The sequence below is a fragment of the Pseudoliparis swirei genome, chromosome 23 (genome assembly GCF_029220125.1).
Source record: "Pseudoliparis swirei isolate HS2019 ecotype Mariana Trench chromosome 23, NWPU_hadal_v1, whole genome shotgun sequence".
In the NCBI taxonomy this organism is placed as follows: Eukaryota; Metazoa; Chordata; class Actinopteri; order Perciformes; family Liparidae; genus Pseudoliparis; species Pseudoliparis swirei.
The window spans coordinates 8326846-8342350 of NC_079410.1; the positions used below are offsets into that span (position 1 = coordinate 8326846).

The 15505-nt window shown below is 42.6% G+C and overlaps 1 protein-coding gene across 1 annotated transcript in view; it reads right to left on the minus strand.

The window, feature by feature from the left end:
- The window catches only part of cacna1aa (calcium channel, voltage-dependent, P/Q type, alpha 1A subunit, a), a 74249-nt gene extending 65657 nt beyond the window's left edge, over positions 1-8592 (minus strand). Inside the window, exon 1 of the mRNA XM_056406829.1 lies at positions 8267-8592. Coding sequence (XP_056262804.1) covers positions 8267-8592 — 326 coding nt within the window. The remainder of the gene's footprint in view (positions 1-8266) is intronic.
- Between the last annotated feature and the right edge of the window lie 6913 nt (positions 8593-15505).

Here is a 15505-nt window from a genome sequence, read left to right on the forward strand (position 1 = left end):
ATACACTTTTATTCCAATAACTTCTCGTGTTTTATGGCTGAGACGTTCTGCTCGGCTGTGCTATAAAAGCCATTCAGTGCAATTTTTGAAAATGTGAATGAAAGATCAATTCACTTCTCGAGTCAACAGGGAGAGAGAGAGAGAGAGAGAGAGAGAGAGAGAGAGAGAGAGAGAGAGAGAGAGAGAGAGAGAGAGAGAGAGAGATGGGCAAACCTCACCACCAAAATGACCTCAGTGTTGCTCCACCTCTAAGTAAGAACACTGTGGGAGAACAGATGTATTTCAGTAAAAAACACACACACACACACACACAGGCTCGGCAAAAGTAAAACAATGCTCTGGCGATGAGCAATATCACATCAATTGAAGCCATAAAGATGTTGCTGTTTGAACGGAAGTAGGTATTGTCTTTAATAATAAAAAAGTTCATCTTTTAAATCACCACATTTCTTTAGTCTTGAGACTTGAGTTGCTTTTTCCCCCTAAGATAATGCTAGAGATAAAGAATAATTTAACACATAATGAGAAAATAGCATTTATTTTTCAAGTGTGAAACTATTTAAACTTAGTTCAATTTTGTTTCTAGTTCTTGCGAGTGTTTTGTACATGTTATGCCTGTGTGTGTGTGTGTGTGTGTGTTTGTGTGTGTGTTTGTCTGTGTGTTCTCATGCAATCCCCAGTGCGGAGTCTGCCCGGACTCAGGATGCAGATCAATTCACACATTTATTACCAGACAGTTAAAGGTATGAGCTTGGCAGATTGAGGCCAGAGGGCAAACACACACACACACACACACACACACACACAGGAATCATAAGACATAAAAAAACAGACGCACTCCATATTGCCAACAATTATGAGCGAACTGAACCAGACAAGATGTGCAGCTGTCAGGATGTTCTGCAAAGTATCCCCGAAAAACTTCAAACAAATGCTTTAAATTAGCATCGCGTAAGGCGGCGGAAGTGGGCAATTAGACCGAGGACGAGCTGCAGTGGAGCGAGTGGAGCAGCAGTGGCAGGGCGGAGAGCGAGAAGAGAGCGATGGATTGGCTTTGAGCGAAAGACAAAAAACACAGGGAGTGAAACGTATAGAGGAGATCCCAAAGAGAGAGAGAGAAAGAAAGAGAGAGTATCTGTCCCGTCACATTATAGAAATTCACCCCCAATTTGGTAAACCATTCATTTTCCCGGTTCAGACTTCGTTGTTTGGTTAAGTTTTGGGTTCTGATTGAGGCAATCAGATGTAAGTCAACGTCTGTCGGAGTGACAAAAACAAGGTTGTGTGAGTGCTCTGGCTGCAGTGTCGTTGAGTGTTTGACTCTCCACCGCTTTGTGTTAAATGATTTATATGCAGACTGGCAGTTTGATTCTCTCTCTCTCTCTCTCCAATCATTTGGCATTAGTCCACCCATCTCTGTAATGTCTCTGTCTTACTGACTTCCCCACTCCTCATGTTATCCCACCGACCACTACCCTTATTGCTTTTAACCCCGAACCCAAGAAAGATTCAATATAATAATATGTGCCTTGTACAGAAACACACACATGCTCCGTAGTAATGCTGTAAACTGTCCTAGCAATCAGGCCTTAACGTCAACTGGAGAACATAAGAGGGTGGAGGCGGGGAGGAGCACTCTCACTCTGTCCCCGACTGTGTCTCACTTCCTCCTCGTCTGTCTCTCCTCATCACTCTGTGTGTGTGTGTGTGTGTGTGTGGTCTCGACTCACATTATTGCAAAGGAAGTGAGAGACCTGATGTTTCTTGGTGGCGGCTTGATCAGGTACACCACTGGGACAAACAACCTGCTTCGGACTCAGACACACTCTGAACATATTAGAGTGCTTCTTGTCGCAATTTGTTGACACAAACGGGAAGTAACGCATCCAACAAGCATCACATAAACCTGCAAGAATGCAAATGTCATCACAACCTACTTCCACTCAAACACCAGAGATCTGCTATGAGTGACTCTTCTGCAGTATATTGGAGACAGAAGATGGAGGTAGAATCCTCAGTGAAACAGCTGAGCAGAGATTACACCGCTAGTCTCGAATGGTCATCTGATCTCATTGATTCTGGGTCTCATAGGATCAACTGACGAGCACATGAACTCACAACTCACGGCCTCTTAGGCACAACTAACTGCATGCTTTAAACTTTGTACTCCAAAGAATGTTCTAACTTCACATGTTATGATTATGAAAGGATGGTAGTTTATAGAGGACATTACAATTGTATTATATTTCCTATTGAGCTTGTAACTATAGATAGCTAGAACATATTATTGACTTCCTCTCCATTTACAGAACAGAAATACACACTTAAGTGTATGCTGATGACGCAGGCAACAACACCATACAGTGTGTGCAATGCGTGTGTATTGAGGGCTGAATATGTGTGTTTGTTTGTGTGATCATGCTTACACATGCTAAAATTAGTGTCCTGCAGATGTCACGACAAATTTCCCCTTGGGGATTAATAAAGTATATATCTATCTATCTATCTATCTATGTCCACATTGCAGGTGCTAAAGCTACAACTGAAGAGATGAGAATCAATGTTTAGGGTTTTAATGGTTTACATTAACTCCTGATATGGATGTGGCAAGGTCAAATTGTCATTTTGGGTCAGAGGTCAACTTTATTTTTTGTGTGCACATTATGAGGGCATCAGCACAATCATAATATCGAGTAAACACTCTTAATACAGGAGAGGTCTTGTGCAATAGTTTCGGGGCATGTAGGCCTTTGTCTTCTCCGCAGATGATTTGATATGCACAGCTATGCTCAACCATCTGATCACACAATGATACCCTGCAGTTCAATATCATATGATTTAATATGGACTCAGCTCATATTCAATAGGCTTGGGTATTTTACTTGTTGATGGATGCAAGTGCCTCACCAGACCAGCACACAGAGACAGTGATACTCTGGATGACGTTTCAGCTCGTCGACACGGAGGTGGATTGTGTTTGTCGAGTGTTGCTCGGTTCCAGCGTCAGCGTCGTCCTTCTGATGTTTTCCTATTTCAACAGTGGGCACGTGTCTTTGTCACTAAATAAAACCCCACAGCCCAAGTTACTGCCTTTTAACGAGGAGATGTCAGACTCTAGTGTACTTTGCAGCTCTGGATGCTGACGTTCGCATTTCACAGCTCGCTGGCGGCCCGTTTTAATCACTATGACATCGTTCCTAATACTGTTGCGAGTTTCTTTCATATTTCAGGTGGGTATTCCATGGGGTGGCCTACGTTATGGGTAGCAGGTGAGGGTCGGGTCACTTGCGCACACTGATTATTAAAATACAAAATTAATAATTACCAAATACAATACAATGTAGAATTCAAACAATATCCAATAACGTTAAGGTTGGTGAAATGTGGTATATTCCCTTGCTATAATGAAAATATGTATATATATGTTTCCAAAAATACATTTTGCGATATGGAAATATACAAATGTCAAGATGTAATGAGGTTTATTACAGGAATTATTTATGTAATGGAATTATGTTGAAGGCCTCCCTGTTGAGTAGGCTAATGCACTGATTTTATACAAAGTTTGGCCTGTGTCTGAACACTATGCTCTGTATCCAAGGTTCAGTTTGTTAATCAAACTCAGTGTGAAATATGAATGCCGGTAATAATTTATTAAACAAAGCACTATTTGCCGACCACTTGTTTCAAATAATAAAATGGCACAGTAACACCATGAACTCTGTAGTGCTAATTCTAATTAAACAACCAAATATCCCTCTACTCTACCTACATGTGGATATGAGAGAACAGTTATTTATATGGTACTCCCATGGGTCCAGTCAGTTCAGAACTAAATAAAGCTGCAGGTCATAATTCTTCTGAATAGTGTGTGAATCCATTGAGACGCTACATCTGGGGATTTAAAAAGCCTGATCTCTCTCTGTTTAGTGAAACATCAGTCAGTTGTCTATTGGCTGCAGGTTCTAATGACTGAATCACTATCCTCTACATTTTAATGAACTATATCCCCAATATCTCTAAACCCATTTCTTCATTGTGTCATGCAAGAATATTCTAACGTTAACCATCCAACGGCCAGTGAAGGAAACATTTCAGATACTGTAATAACACTACAATAACAACAATAACTGGTTGAAATAAGTATTAAATTGCCTTTAATCTTGATTTGGGTCCATTAATTTTCGCCGTTTGCCAGTATGAGACAGATATTATTAATTCCAATGTGTTGATGCAGTATCTGTGGAAATATCCAGACAGAAAGCCTCCTTGACACAGACTGACAGGAGGATGGATGTTCAAATGCAGTTGCCGTCTGTCAGTAAGGATATCCTAACAGAAACTGGGTGCTACTCTGCGCATCATTATTATGATTATCATTATGCTCTAGTTACGCAGCTGCATCACACATGATGTATTTAGAACATGTTTAAAATAGATAACATATTTAGATAATGTTTGCCATTAACATTGCCAATGACAATCAATTGAAGTTGATTGTCAGCCGATCAAATATGATTTTAATGTCAATTATTTAGATCCAAAAGTTGTATAAATGTCACTTTAACACGTTGCGTGAGAAAACGTGCACTGATGAGACGCTGCACACTTTGACCCCACACTTCCCTCAGGGGGGTGGGGGGGGGTGACCTTATGATTGATAAGGGCATTGTCACCACCACTTCCTGCAGAGTGAGTACCTCAACTATCTCAAGCTTTAGCACGTTAAATAAGTAAAACTTACTTAGATTTAGTGCTTCTGTAACGCCCTGTTCTGTGTCTCCTCTGTGTCTCCTCTGTCTCCTTGATTGTTTCATTCCCTGCACCTGCCCTCAGCCACTCTTGTCTCGTTAGTGTCTCATGCCGTACACCTGTGTTCCCCCCTGCAGAGCTCTCCAGTGTTATTAGTGTGTTTCCAGTGTTATTAGTGTGTTAGTGTGTATTCCTGACCTTCCTGTTCTGACCTCCGATTCTCTGCCTGCCCCTTCTTGAACTTGTTTGCTTATTGGAACATGTTGCCTCAGTAAAGACAGTTTGTGTTATTCACATTGAGTCCTGTGCTGTTCCTCTGCACGTGAGCGCCTGCCACTCGCTACCCGTGACAACTTCAGTAGGACCCCATTAATTGACAAAAACAAACAAAAGAGGGGGAAAAAACGGTTGATATCATACACGACTAGGAATGAGACCTTTACTGGAAATACTGTCAAAAGATTCCGTGTGTTTTAAAAATATTGATTGAAGGAGGTTATGAAAAAAATCTCTAAATAGCATTTCATTATGAAACCCATTTTGTTCCTTAAAGCCTCAGCTTGGTTAGTTTTCCCACATTAAGCCACACAATGACATCATCTGTATCTCAAACGTACTCAGGGTTGGACAGTATGACGTGAAAGTATATTCCCTGGTGGTGGGGAAGGGGGGGGGGGGATACATTGTGTACTAGCTACACCTTGCATATATGACAATTCAATAAATAACAACACCACAAAGCACAACTTCAGGAATTACCGATGAATTGAATCAGCAGCCAGACACAGTCTCAGCAAATATTGAACATTATAAGATTCCCAAAGAGTTATTGTAGAGCTATTGTGCTGGATTACATTATATCGTACTAGCGTTCATGTTATTGTATCAAACAACGTGACGATGGTGTTGGGACTGTGTAGCTCGAAGACCTGAAATATCCCAAAGAGAAACATATCCAAGATATGAAACCCTTCAACAGCTGCTTTCTGGACCAGTCATGAAGTTATATGAAACCAACCAGTCTCACTAATGTCAACAGAGATGATAAATATGATCAAAAGACATAGCAACTTCTTCTGTTTTGTGGGACTACAAGTTTAAATTACAACATGTGAGCAAATAATATTTTGAAATCTTGAATTTACTAATTCATACTTACACTTCTAAATCTCATCAATGATTAGATTAACCTGAGAATGTTATCCAGATCAACGCCTCATTCATATCCGGGCTTAGCACAATACAACTTATATTGTACTAGTTGTGTTAATGTTGGTATTCATTCTTCACTAAAGGAAGACACTAAATTTCCATTTTACAGGAAGAGAAGGAAAAATGTTATATGTAAATATAAAAAAAATATTAAGTACTAAAAGACTTTAAAAGCTATCTGGGATCATCCATTTGACAGTTTGTGCAGTGGGACATACGTTGTTTTTCACAGCAGAGTGCGGAGGTGTTACTAATAACATTAACAGCTCCGTGTTATTCATGTGTCGCAGTGAGCATCACAATGTGACAGGAAGTCATCCTGCTCATTAACACGACTCTGAAGCTGAAGAATCAGAATCAAAATTAGCCATCTTTAATTTCATTATTTACACATTTGCTTTTCCTACTGTGACGTATCAAAATGTCATCTTTAAAAAAAGATATATCACAACTTACCACTCACAGGAAAGTTCTTTGAACTTCAAACTAATGAGTCCAACTTTAGCCACTTTTAAAAGCAGTACAAAGTAAACCTGTAGTGTCCTGTGCATTCCCAACTGACATGTTGGGTTCGCCAGGGGACTCCTGCTACTGGCCCCTTTTTTCTTGCCAGCATTTGTATTCTTTCTCCATTTCCATCAACGTTGAAATTAATTCAACAACAGTTTTTCTCTCAGCCATTAGTTAGTTTGACTTTTCTTTTCTTTTTTTCTATCAGTACAGCCTGTAAACACAAGAGGTCTGCATTTTTCCTGAAATGGAAACTACTGCAATTGCTTATATACGTAAGCAAGTAATACATCTTGACTAATAACCAGAATGACACCCCAACTCCAAAGCGCATTGTTCAAAAGTAATAAATCCACTATTTAGAAACATTGTACAGCTAGTTTAATTCAGAATAAGTATACTTCTTCAACATCGCATGGAAATCTTTGAGTTTTAGAGCGATTAAATGACTGTAACGGTATTTTGGAAAGGAAATCCATGAATATACAACATCACATTATTTGCACACTCTCGCACTCTTTCTCTCACCAACACACACGTCTGTCATTTAGATGGTGAATAGACATGATTCAGAGGAATTATAAGTAGCACTGCATTTTACCAGAGCAGCCCAATTAGTGTATGTCACAGCTCAAGCATCAGCATGGATCAATACAATCATTACTCCAATTTCCCCTCTTGTCATTAACATTCACAGAGAAACATAGTTCCACATGCACATGCATTCACACTCACACACACCAATCCTGCAAATGAAAATGCTCAAATCACTTGCTATTTCTCCCCTGAATGGTGCATGCTGGTTTCATGAAAGATGAAAATGCAGGGAATTGCTGGAAATGGAACACTATACCACACTTAGTGGTTGTCGTTGTTGCACACACACACACACACCTCTACACACACACACACACACACACACACACACACACACACACACACACACACACACACACACGACTACACACCCACACACAGTTAAAAATGATGGCACATTCATTCTGTGACACCTGCAGCTTGTGTGATTAAGAGGATGCTTAACTTGGGGAAACAATTAATACTGTGTCAAGGCACAAGTTAAAAGCCTACTATATTCACACTTACATACCTGCTCTCTCTCTTTCTCTCTCTCTTTCTCTCGCTCTCTCTCTCCATATCTGGAAAGACACCTGCATCATGCTGATAAGGGAGCGTGTGTGTCCGCATCACTGCGAGGATAGACACACTTCAGACACACACATTTTAGCTCATTATCATTTCTCCCTCGCTCGAGGTCTCTCCCACCTTGCCTCCCCTCCCCCTACTCTCTCATGTTCCTCTATTACAGCGCGAGGCGCTGGGCCTATACTGCACATGCTGACATCAGCAACCAACCGCGCCCCCTAGACCCCCCCCCCCCAAACCACTACCGCCAACAACACACACATCACACGTCACACATATAGGGAAAAGTATTTCAAGCTTGTCCCTCGCGACAGTGACATGGAATCACTAACAAATGTGATTGATGGTGATGAACAGCCTCATAAAAGAGGTCGCTGGTCCATGCCCTTTCCTCTTAATTAACAATAAATTACATGTCAAGCATTTCTTCCGTCACCTCCAACAACATTCCTCACGTGGACGTACACAGATGCGTCTGCTCGTTACGCCTGTGTTATTGTAACGTATTGCCAACTGGTGGAATGAGAGAACGTGTGAACCACTCAACCAGACATTAGGCCTACCTGATCCTCGGGCAAGGCCTACAGTTGTAGCTTCTACTCACTACACAACACCAGGTAAAGGATATGGCCATTCGGTGATCTTTTTGGCGTATTTTCTGATGAAGTTATCCTCACTGAAAATGAACAGCGAGCGGTTGACGGTGAAACAGTTCTGGCGCACGGGAATGGGGTTATACAGGGCCATGGTCCGGGCTCTTTGCGCCATAGACTGCTTGTACACTCTCTGGGTACCGGGCCCTCCGGGTGGGCCATGTCCATGGCCGTGTCCATGCCCGTGTCCGTGACCGTGTCCGTGGGGTCCTCCTTGTCTGCTCCCACCTCGGCCGCCCGGGCCCCCTCCGCCGGGCCCACCGCCATACCTGGCCGGTACCTCATCTCCAAACCGTGCCATTCTCTGGACACCGAAAGCCAATCTTCACGAAGCAGCGGAGAAGGAGACCAATGCTCAGCTGTGCAGCCACACAACAGTACATCCCATCTGGATCAGAACGTCTCATATGCACAGCGGGTTGTCTTGTAAACTTCGGCTGAACACCTGCAGTTATATGCTGGTTTTAGCAGACGAGGACGCCCATGTAGCCGACTGCCTCCTTCTCTGTGCGTTTCTGCCGACAGCCAATTGTGGGTGTGAGGAAAACCAATGTGTGTTCGGGCTGGCTGACTGGTTGCACTGTCGGGTGTCTCCGTCTTAGTTGGTTCGTATGTCCGTGTAAAGCAGATGTTGCCCCCAACGTGACATCCTGGGGAGACTGTAGCGCGTTAACATGAATGTTTCATGTTCTCCATGGTTCATGCCTGCATCAGATCGCACCACAGCATGTAACTCTCACAACCATGTATTTCTTAACTCTTATGGCAGCATATATTGATAGCTTAATTCCTTTAAATATCACACAGGCCTTAATAAATCAGACTGCCGGAAATAAATCTAAAAAATAATGATCAGCCTTCAGCAATGCCCGTCAGTGGCATTAAACATGACTTAAAAGGCATTGACAAGGGGAAAACCTAAAATTATTTATTTATTTTAGAAAAATCCGCAATGTTTGGCAGTGTGTGGCAATTTTTTGTTTGCCTCCCGCCACGTTACAGTTGCTTTACCAGTGCACTCCGACAAGCCTTGAGACCAGAAACATTGTGACATTTGTTAATAATGCGTCTCCCCCCCCCCCCCCCCCAGAGTGCACAATCTCGAGCATAGGGAAGAGAAGGAGAAATACCGTTTTTCTTTTGAAAGGCCGTTGTCATTGTTGTCGAGCGCTGGTGATGAAATATATTTTTTTCTCAGACGAATTCAATAACATCCTCCCTCGTTGCAAACACCATCTTCTCTCCAGTCACCTGCGCCGCCATCCAGAAGCTGAGAAAGAGACACACGGACGGCGTCGTCAAAGACACGGGTACGACGGCCGCTTCTCCGCCGTCTTACACCCTCTCATGTTCTTGATATAGCTGTTCGAGATGCAGCAGTGCCGAGAAAGTCCCTCACCATCCCCACCCCGAAAAGTCTGCCTTCGTCCGCACTGCTAAGCCCGAATGTCCTGGCACGGCGTCCTTTCGCTCTCTCTCATTGGAGAAGGGTAGATCACTCCTCACGGCCTCCGCTCTCTTCGTCCAGCGGCCCCAAGGGGAAGTGGAGAGGGACAGACGGACGGATGGATAGATGGATCCATGAATGGATGAAGACACAAATGAAAGGGAGGGGACCGGCTGTTTCTTTGGGATTCAGACCGGAGTACAGATTAAATAACTCGACTGCGCGCAGAATCGCTGTGTCTCAATTTATGTGCAGCGTGATGAGAGCCTGATCGGTTGTGCAGCCGCAGCACATGACGCACGCTGCTCGCCCAACTTCTAGACGTGTGCCGCGGATGGGGGCATCGACATAGCCCGTTTATTTTAAGGCGCTTCGGGTTATAGCCCTGCCCAGTCGGACTGGACCTGTCAAAGGACCCAACTCCAAAACATTTTTTTTAAAATGCGTTAAAGAGCCTGTTGGCGTAAAGGATGAGGTGGCATCAGCCACTGTGTGACTGTGTTTCTCATTTCCTTCCACCTTTATATGTGTCATTACGACTATTAACTATGCTTATTATAGCCAGATGCGCGCGTGTGTTTGGCGGAGAGGCGGGGTGTTGACATCATGCAGCTTGACCAAGGATACAGCTGCAACTCAAACTGACAATGTCTGCGCGCACGCGGGCGCGTGAGTAAGTAGAGTACATGCTCGCCAAAGTGCGCGCGCGAGTCAGCCTGTGTTTGTTAGAGAAGGTGGAGGGGGGAGGCTATTCTTAGCAACACACATTTGGAAATTAATGGACGAAGTGAGCTCTCTCCTCCCTCCCTTCCCGAGGATCGAGGATATTCTTCCGTGCAGCTTCCTCTCCTCTCCTCATCCTCTCCTCTCTTCGAGGCTTTTCCACAAGCTCCACCAACACACTGGTGCCTGTTCAAGGTGCAGGCGACCATATGCTTTGCACTAAAATAGAGGCACAACAAAGATGTTCAATTACATAACACAGAGGAAAACCAAGGCAACTTAGATGGAATGCCGAGAGAGAATAAGAGCCGCAGTATTTTCTTTCTTGCGATAACATTTCTATATAATACACTTATTCTGTGCTCAACTCTTCACTTTCCGAACTAAATCTCCAAGGATCCAGTTTCAGCCTGAATACAGATTGTATTTCCATTTTTTTTTTTAAAGGATGATTCTTATTGGATTTTCTGGTCATGAAGAGTGGTGGCGATTCAATGAATGTCACGAATCACTCATAACCGTGAACCACCGGGGCCAGGTTGCGTGAAGCCCGAGAGAAGAGCAAATGAGGAAGGCTGGAGCCCACAATGTCGCAGGACAACATGCTTTTAATCTACTGTGTGACCTAATTGATTGACTCCAGAAATAGCCACCTCTGCGAATGGGAAATGATCATAGAGACAGACCGGGAGAATTAATACTCCTCCCCAAGATGTTGAATAAGGAGAGATACATAGCAAGAGGCTATATACGCCAATCGATAGGAGTGCGACCGTAAACCTACAAATTATTATTTCGTTATTTAGGCATTAATTAATCTCCTCTCTAATATTGTGACATTTAAATATTATCGGTGGAGGCTTCAAATGAGCCAAGTGGGCTTTAAGCCTTGTCCTGCACTGTAAAGGGGAATGCAAGCACCTTGTGTCCTCATCATAACCAGAGAGAGAGAGAGAGAGAGAGAGAGAGAGAGAGAGAGAGAGAGAGAGAGAGAGGCAACCAGACAGACAGAAGTAGCATGAATACACAGATCTGACAGCATGAAAAAGTGCTACAATGCAGCGTCACACAATCTGCCTTTATGCTCTAATGTGGTGGACGTGTCAGGACCACGGAGAGCGCCTCCACAGTGCATATCATCATCATCAATCTCAAACTGTGGATATAACACCATTAACATGGCCGGTGCCAAAATCATGGCCACACCATCACCGCAGCCCATTGTAAATGATTGTGGTTGAGGGGGTACGTGTGTAGTTAGATGGAGGGGTGCCTCTCATGCTGCGACTGTTGGGGGAAATCATATAACCTTGGTTGAACGCCTTAGAGTTAGCCAGCATAAATAATGATGTACCTTGCTATTATACTTTGTTATTTAACAGATGTTCTCCTGAATGCGGACTACGATCCCTTGTTATACAGTGCGGTTGGGTCACTGTCACCTTGATCCAACCAGAGTAAATCATGTGCCTGGCTCTTCAAATAATTGATGTGATTGGTTAAAAGGTCTGATGGGAGGGGCTAAATATACATTACAAATATGTGCTAAAGATGCTAAAAAGATGGACTTGTTCACTTGTTGGATGTTGCCTTGTGCTCATTAATACAGTCCCGCTGGATTGCTACATAAAATCATTATCTCTCTACTCTTCATTTTTGCCACAACACGACACATAGAAAGTAATTAGGAGAAAGGTAGTTTGCAAAGAAATGTACAAGGTGCTGTCTGTGTATCGGTTGTCTTTTCATCTTTTGCTATAGTTTATGACTGCTTCCCATTTGAATGATAGCGCACATGTTACGATGGGGGTGTCAAAAAAGTTAAGACTCTGCAGTTTGTTACACACTGACTTCGACCAGCTGTCTTAAGAAAATCTGAAAAATAAAAGAAATTTAAAAAACTCGCAAACAATTCACAATGCAGTGACACAGAGAGAAAAAAAGAATGTATTTCATAAGAAAAAATCCCTCCCAATTTTACAGCCTGCTGTATATTGTGTTTATGTGTATGTTTACACTTGGGTGTGATGATCTGTGAAATGATCTCTTGCCCTTCAGAGCCTTTGAGGAGCAGCAGCCTTCTGTCCAAACCTGTTATTCCACACAGGCAGCAGCAGAAGCACTGAAGAGCAACAGCTCCCAGGCCACCCATGCATAACACATTGTTACCTCACAAGAACACATACACGGTCTCTATAGAAGAGATAGAGATACGTGATAATCTCTGCGTATTTATAGCATATTTGGCAGAGAAAGATAGTGCGACATGATAGGCTGTCTTTCAACAAGCACTGAAACGACACACTTTCTTTCTGAAAGGGGAATCAAAAAGCCTCTTTGTGACGCAATAAAATCAAAAAAAATATGAAAATGCTCATGCATTGCAATATAGTTTACAGAATGTAGACATTAAGCATATTTAGCATGCATGTGATTAACGTCAGGTATTGATTTACATTATGTTTGAATGCTGCCATCTGTGAGAAAGCAGTAGCGATGATGAAGGTAATGATTCAGCACAACTAGACGGAGAAAGTCATTAAACTTCTGACGACTGTTCTCTGTTGTGCGTCGCTCTCTGTCAGATGTTGGAATGGTGGGTAGCTGTGAGGCTGGAGCTCTGAGGCGAGGGCCTAAAAAGGAGTGTCGTGACTCAATGATTCATAAGGCTGAATAATTCAATGGTTAGATGCATGTAGAGCACTCCGCCCCTGCTGAACCTGGTCCTCCAAAGACCCGATGCCAACGTACATGAAAACCCCTGCAAGACTTCATCAAAAACAACACATCGTGGATAGCGTCGGTCCATGATGTTTTACAGTACGTCAAACATTGCTATTGTGCCATTGAAATAACACATTTTTACATAACCGAAGTAAAAAGGAAAGTACAAGTTAAGATTTAAGTTCAGCCAAAAATGGGTCACGCTGAACTAAACTGAAGCTTAAACTAACTTGCAAAGAGGATGAAAAGATGGATTCTGGCACTACAGCACAAACAAAATAATAAAAGCTTGAATGGATAGTGAGATAATTTAGTGAATGAATAGAGCACATGCACATAAATCATGTAGACAGAGGGTAGGACACACGGGCCAGACTCACAACTAGACGACACTCCCCCTCTCACTGCTTTCCAAAGGTCCACCTCACTTCCCCTGAAAGAGTATCTACGCACTTATTATTCTACTTCTATAACATTGTTGGACTGTTGGACAGTGAAAAAAAGTGGGACAGTTTAGCAGATTTCACAAACCTCTGGAGCCACAAAAAGCTAACTTTGATGTGTAACGTTTGTTGGAGTTTCCTTTCAGTTTATTTCATCTTACAGCCTTTCCCTTAGTCATACATCATCTTTCTTCATGTTTAATTCGGTCTCAGTGTTGAGGTATTTGTACCTCCCTCCCAAAGTGATACAATAACAACCAGTCTGTGCTGCGTCTTTCATCTTTCATGGTTTTCTTTAGATTCTCCTGCGACATTCTGACCTCTAGGCGGTTATCATTGTGCAGAAACTGCAGACGGGTTTCCACACACGTACCTTCCGAACTAACCACTGCGTAAGTATTTTTATTTTCTGGTGTTTTGTAGTTTAATTGTGTGATTCAACAGCATGTACATCATGATGCCTCCGGGGCAAGCTGACCGATGATAATGCAGTGAGTAGTAGAGAAGCTCTAAATGAGCTGGGAATGAGAATGTGAACCCAAAACACTCATCATGGCTGGATGGATGTAATGCTGGGGGCAGCAACATGGCATCCAACAATAAAATGGGCATCACATTATTTGTATGTGTGTGTGTGTGTGTGTAGGAGGAGGGGATGCTCACTGACCGAGCCCAGCAGCAGGAGCACTATAATCCCTGTGTATGGGCAGTGGATGTCCATGTTGTGTGTTATGCTCACATGTATCAAAACAACATGTATCTATGCATGAATATGATCAAAATGCAATTACACCCAATACGTTTTCAGCCTGCTTAAATTAGCACAATGCATTTTTAAACATCTAGAATGATTAACCTACTCCTAAGTAGGTTAACGCAGCTGCTCCCGCACAACCAGAATATTCTTCCTCCATCTGTTTCTCCATCTCCTCCTGGCTCCCTGACAGTGGCACGTCTTCGATCCGATCTATCCGATACACAAATTAAACATCAGCTTTAAGGTCCACGGAGATATTTCTTTGTATACTGATACTTCACTCACAAAGTGTTCGCCTTGAAACAAAGCAAAAGAGGGAGCAGACAAGAGAAAGAGAGAGAGATAACCTGTCCTTGGTAGTAAATAGGCCAGTGTTTTTTTTTTGTGGGGAATCTCTTGTGAGGATGAAGACATCACTTTATCTACTCTCAGAGCTCGCTTCTCTTTATTTTGATACTCCATTTATTTTTCAACCATTCAACTATTTCAAATAGGTTCAGCATCTTTGAGTTTGTGGGCCAAGGGACATAAAGAATTTTTTAAAAAATCATTCTGCAATTTATGTTTTCTATTCTTTTTTTGCTTTTGTGCTGTTGGATAATACCGTTCGACAGGTAAGGGTCAGGGAGCGGGGACAACAGGCAGCAAATGGACATGTGTTGGCCCTGGGGTCAGGACTTATGTCACTCTTTTGTCGAGCTGCATTCACATGGCGAAAGACACATTTGAAACACCAATTTCTCTCTGAATGTTCATCTCTTAAGGTTTTCACCAGATGTTGGCACATGTGTGGAGTGGACAAGGGACCTGAGTGTTAACAATAATGTGTCTTTACTGCCCCCCAGTGGCCACAGGAGAGAACGGCATCATCTGCAGTCCCTTGTCACCTCATCACACATCCGAAAACTATAAAATCAAGATAGCAAGAAAAAAGGTTTCAATTCGTAAACTTTTCATTTTATTTTTCAGACTGGCAATGCATACAGATCTGGAATCGTGCATATGAAAATAATATGAAAAACACATATAATTCAAGCAGTTTGTCAACAATATGTTTCACAGTTATTGGTGGTAATTAAAATGTCTCATCTCTGTCCATTGCTATCTGCTTCTCTGGCCT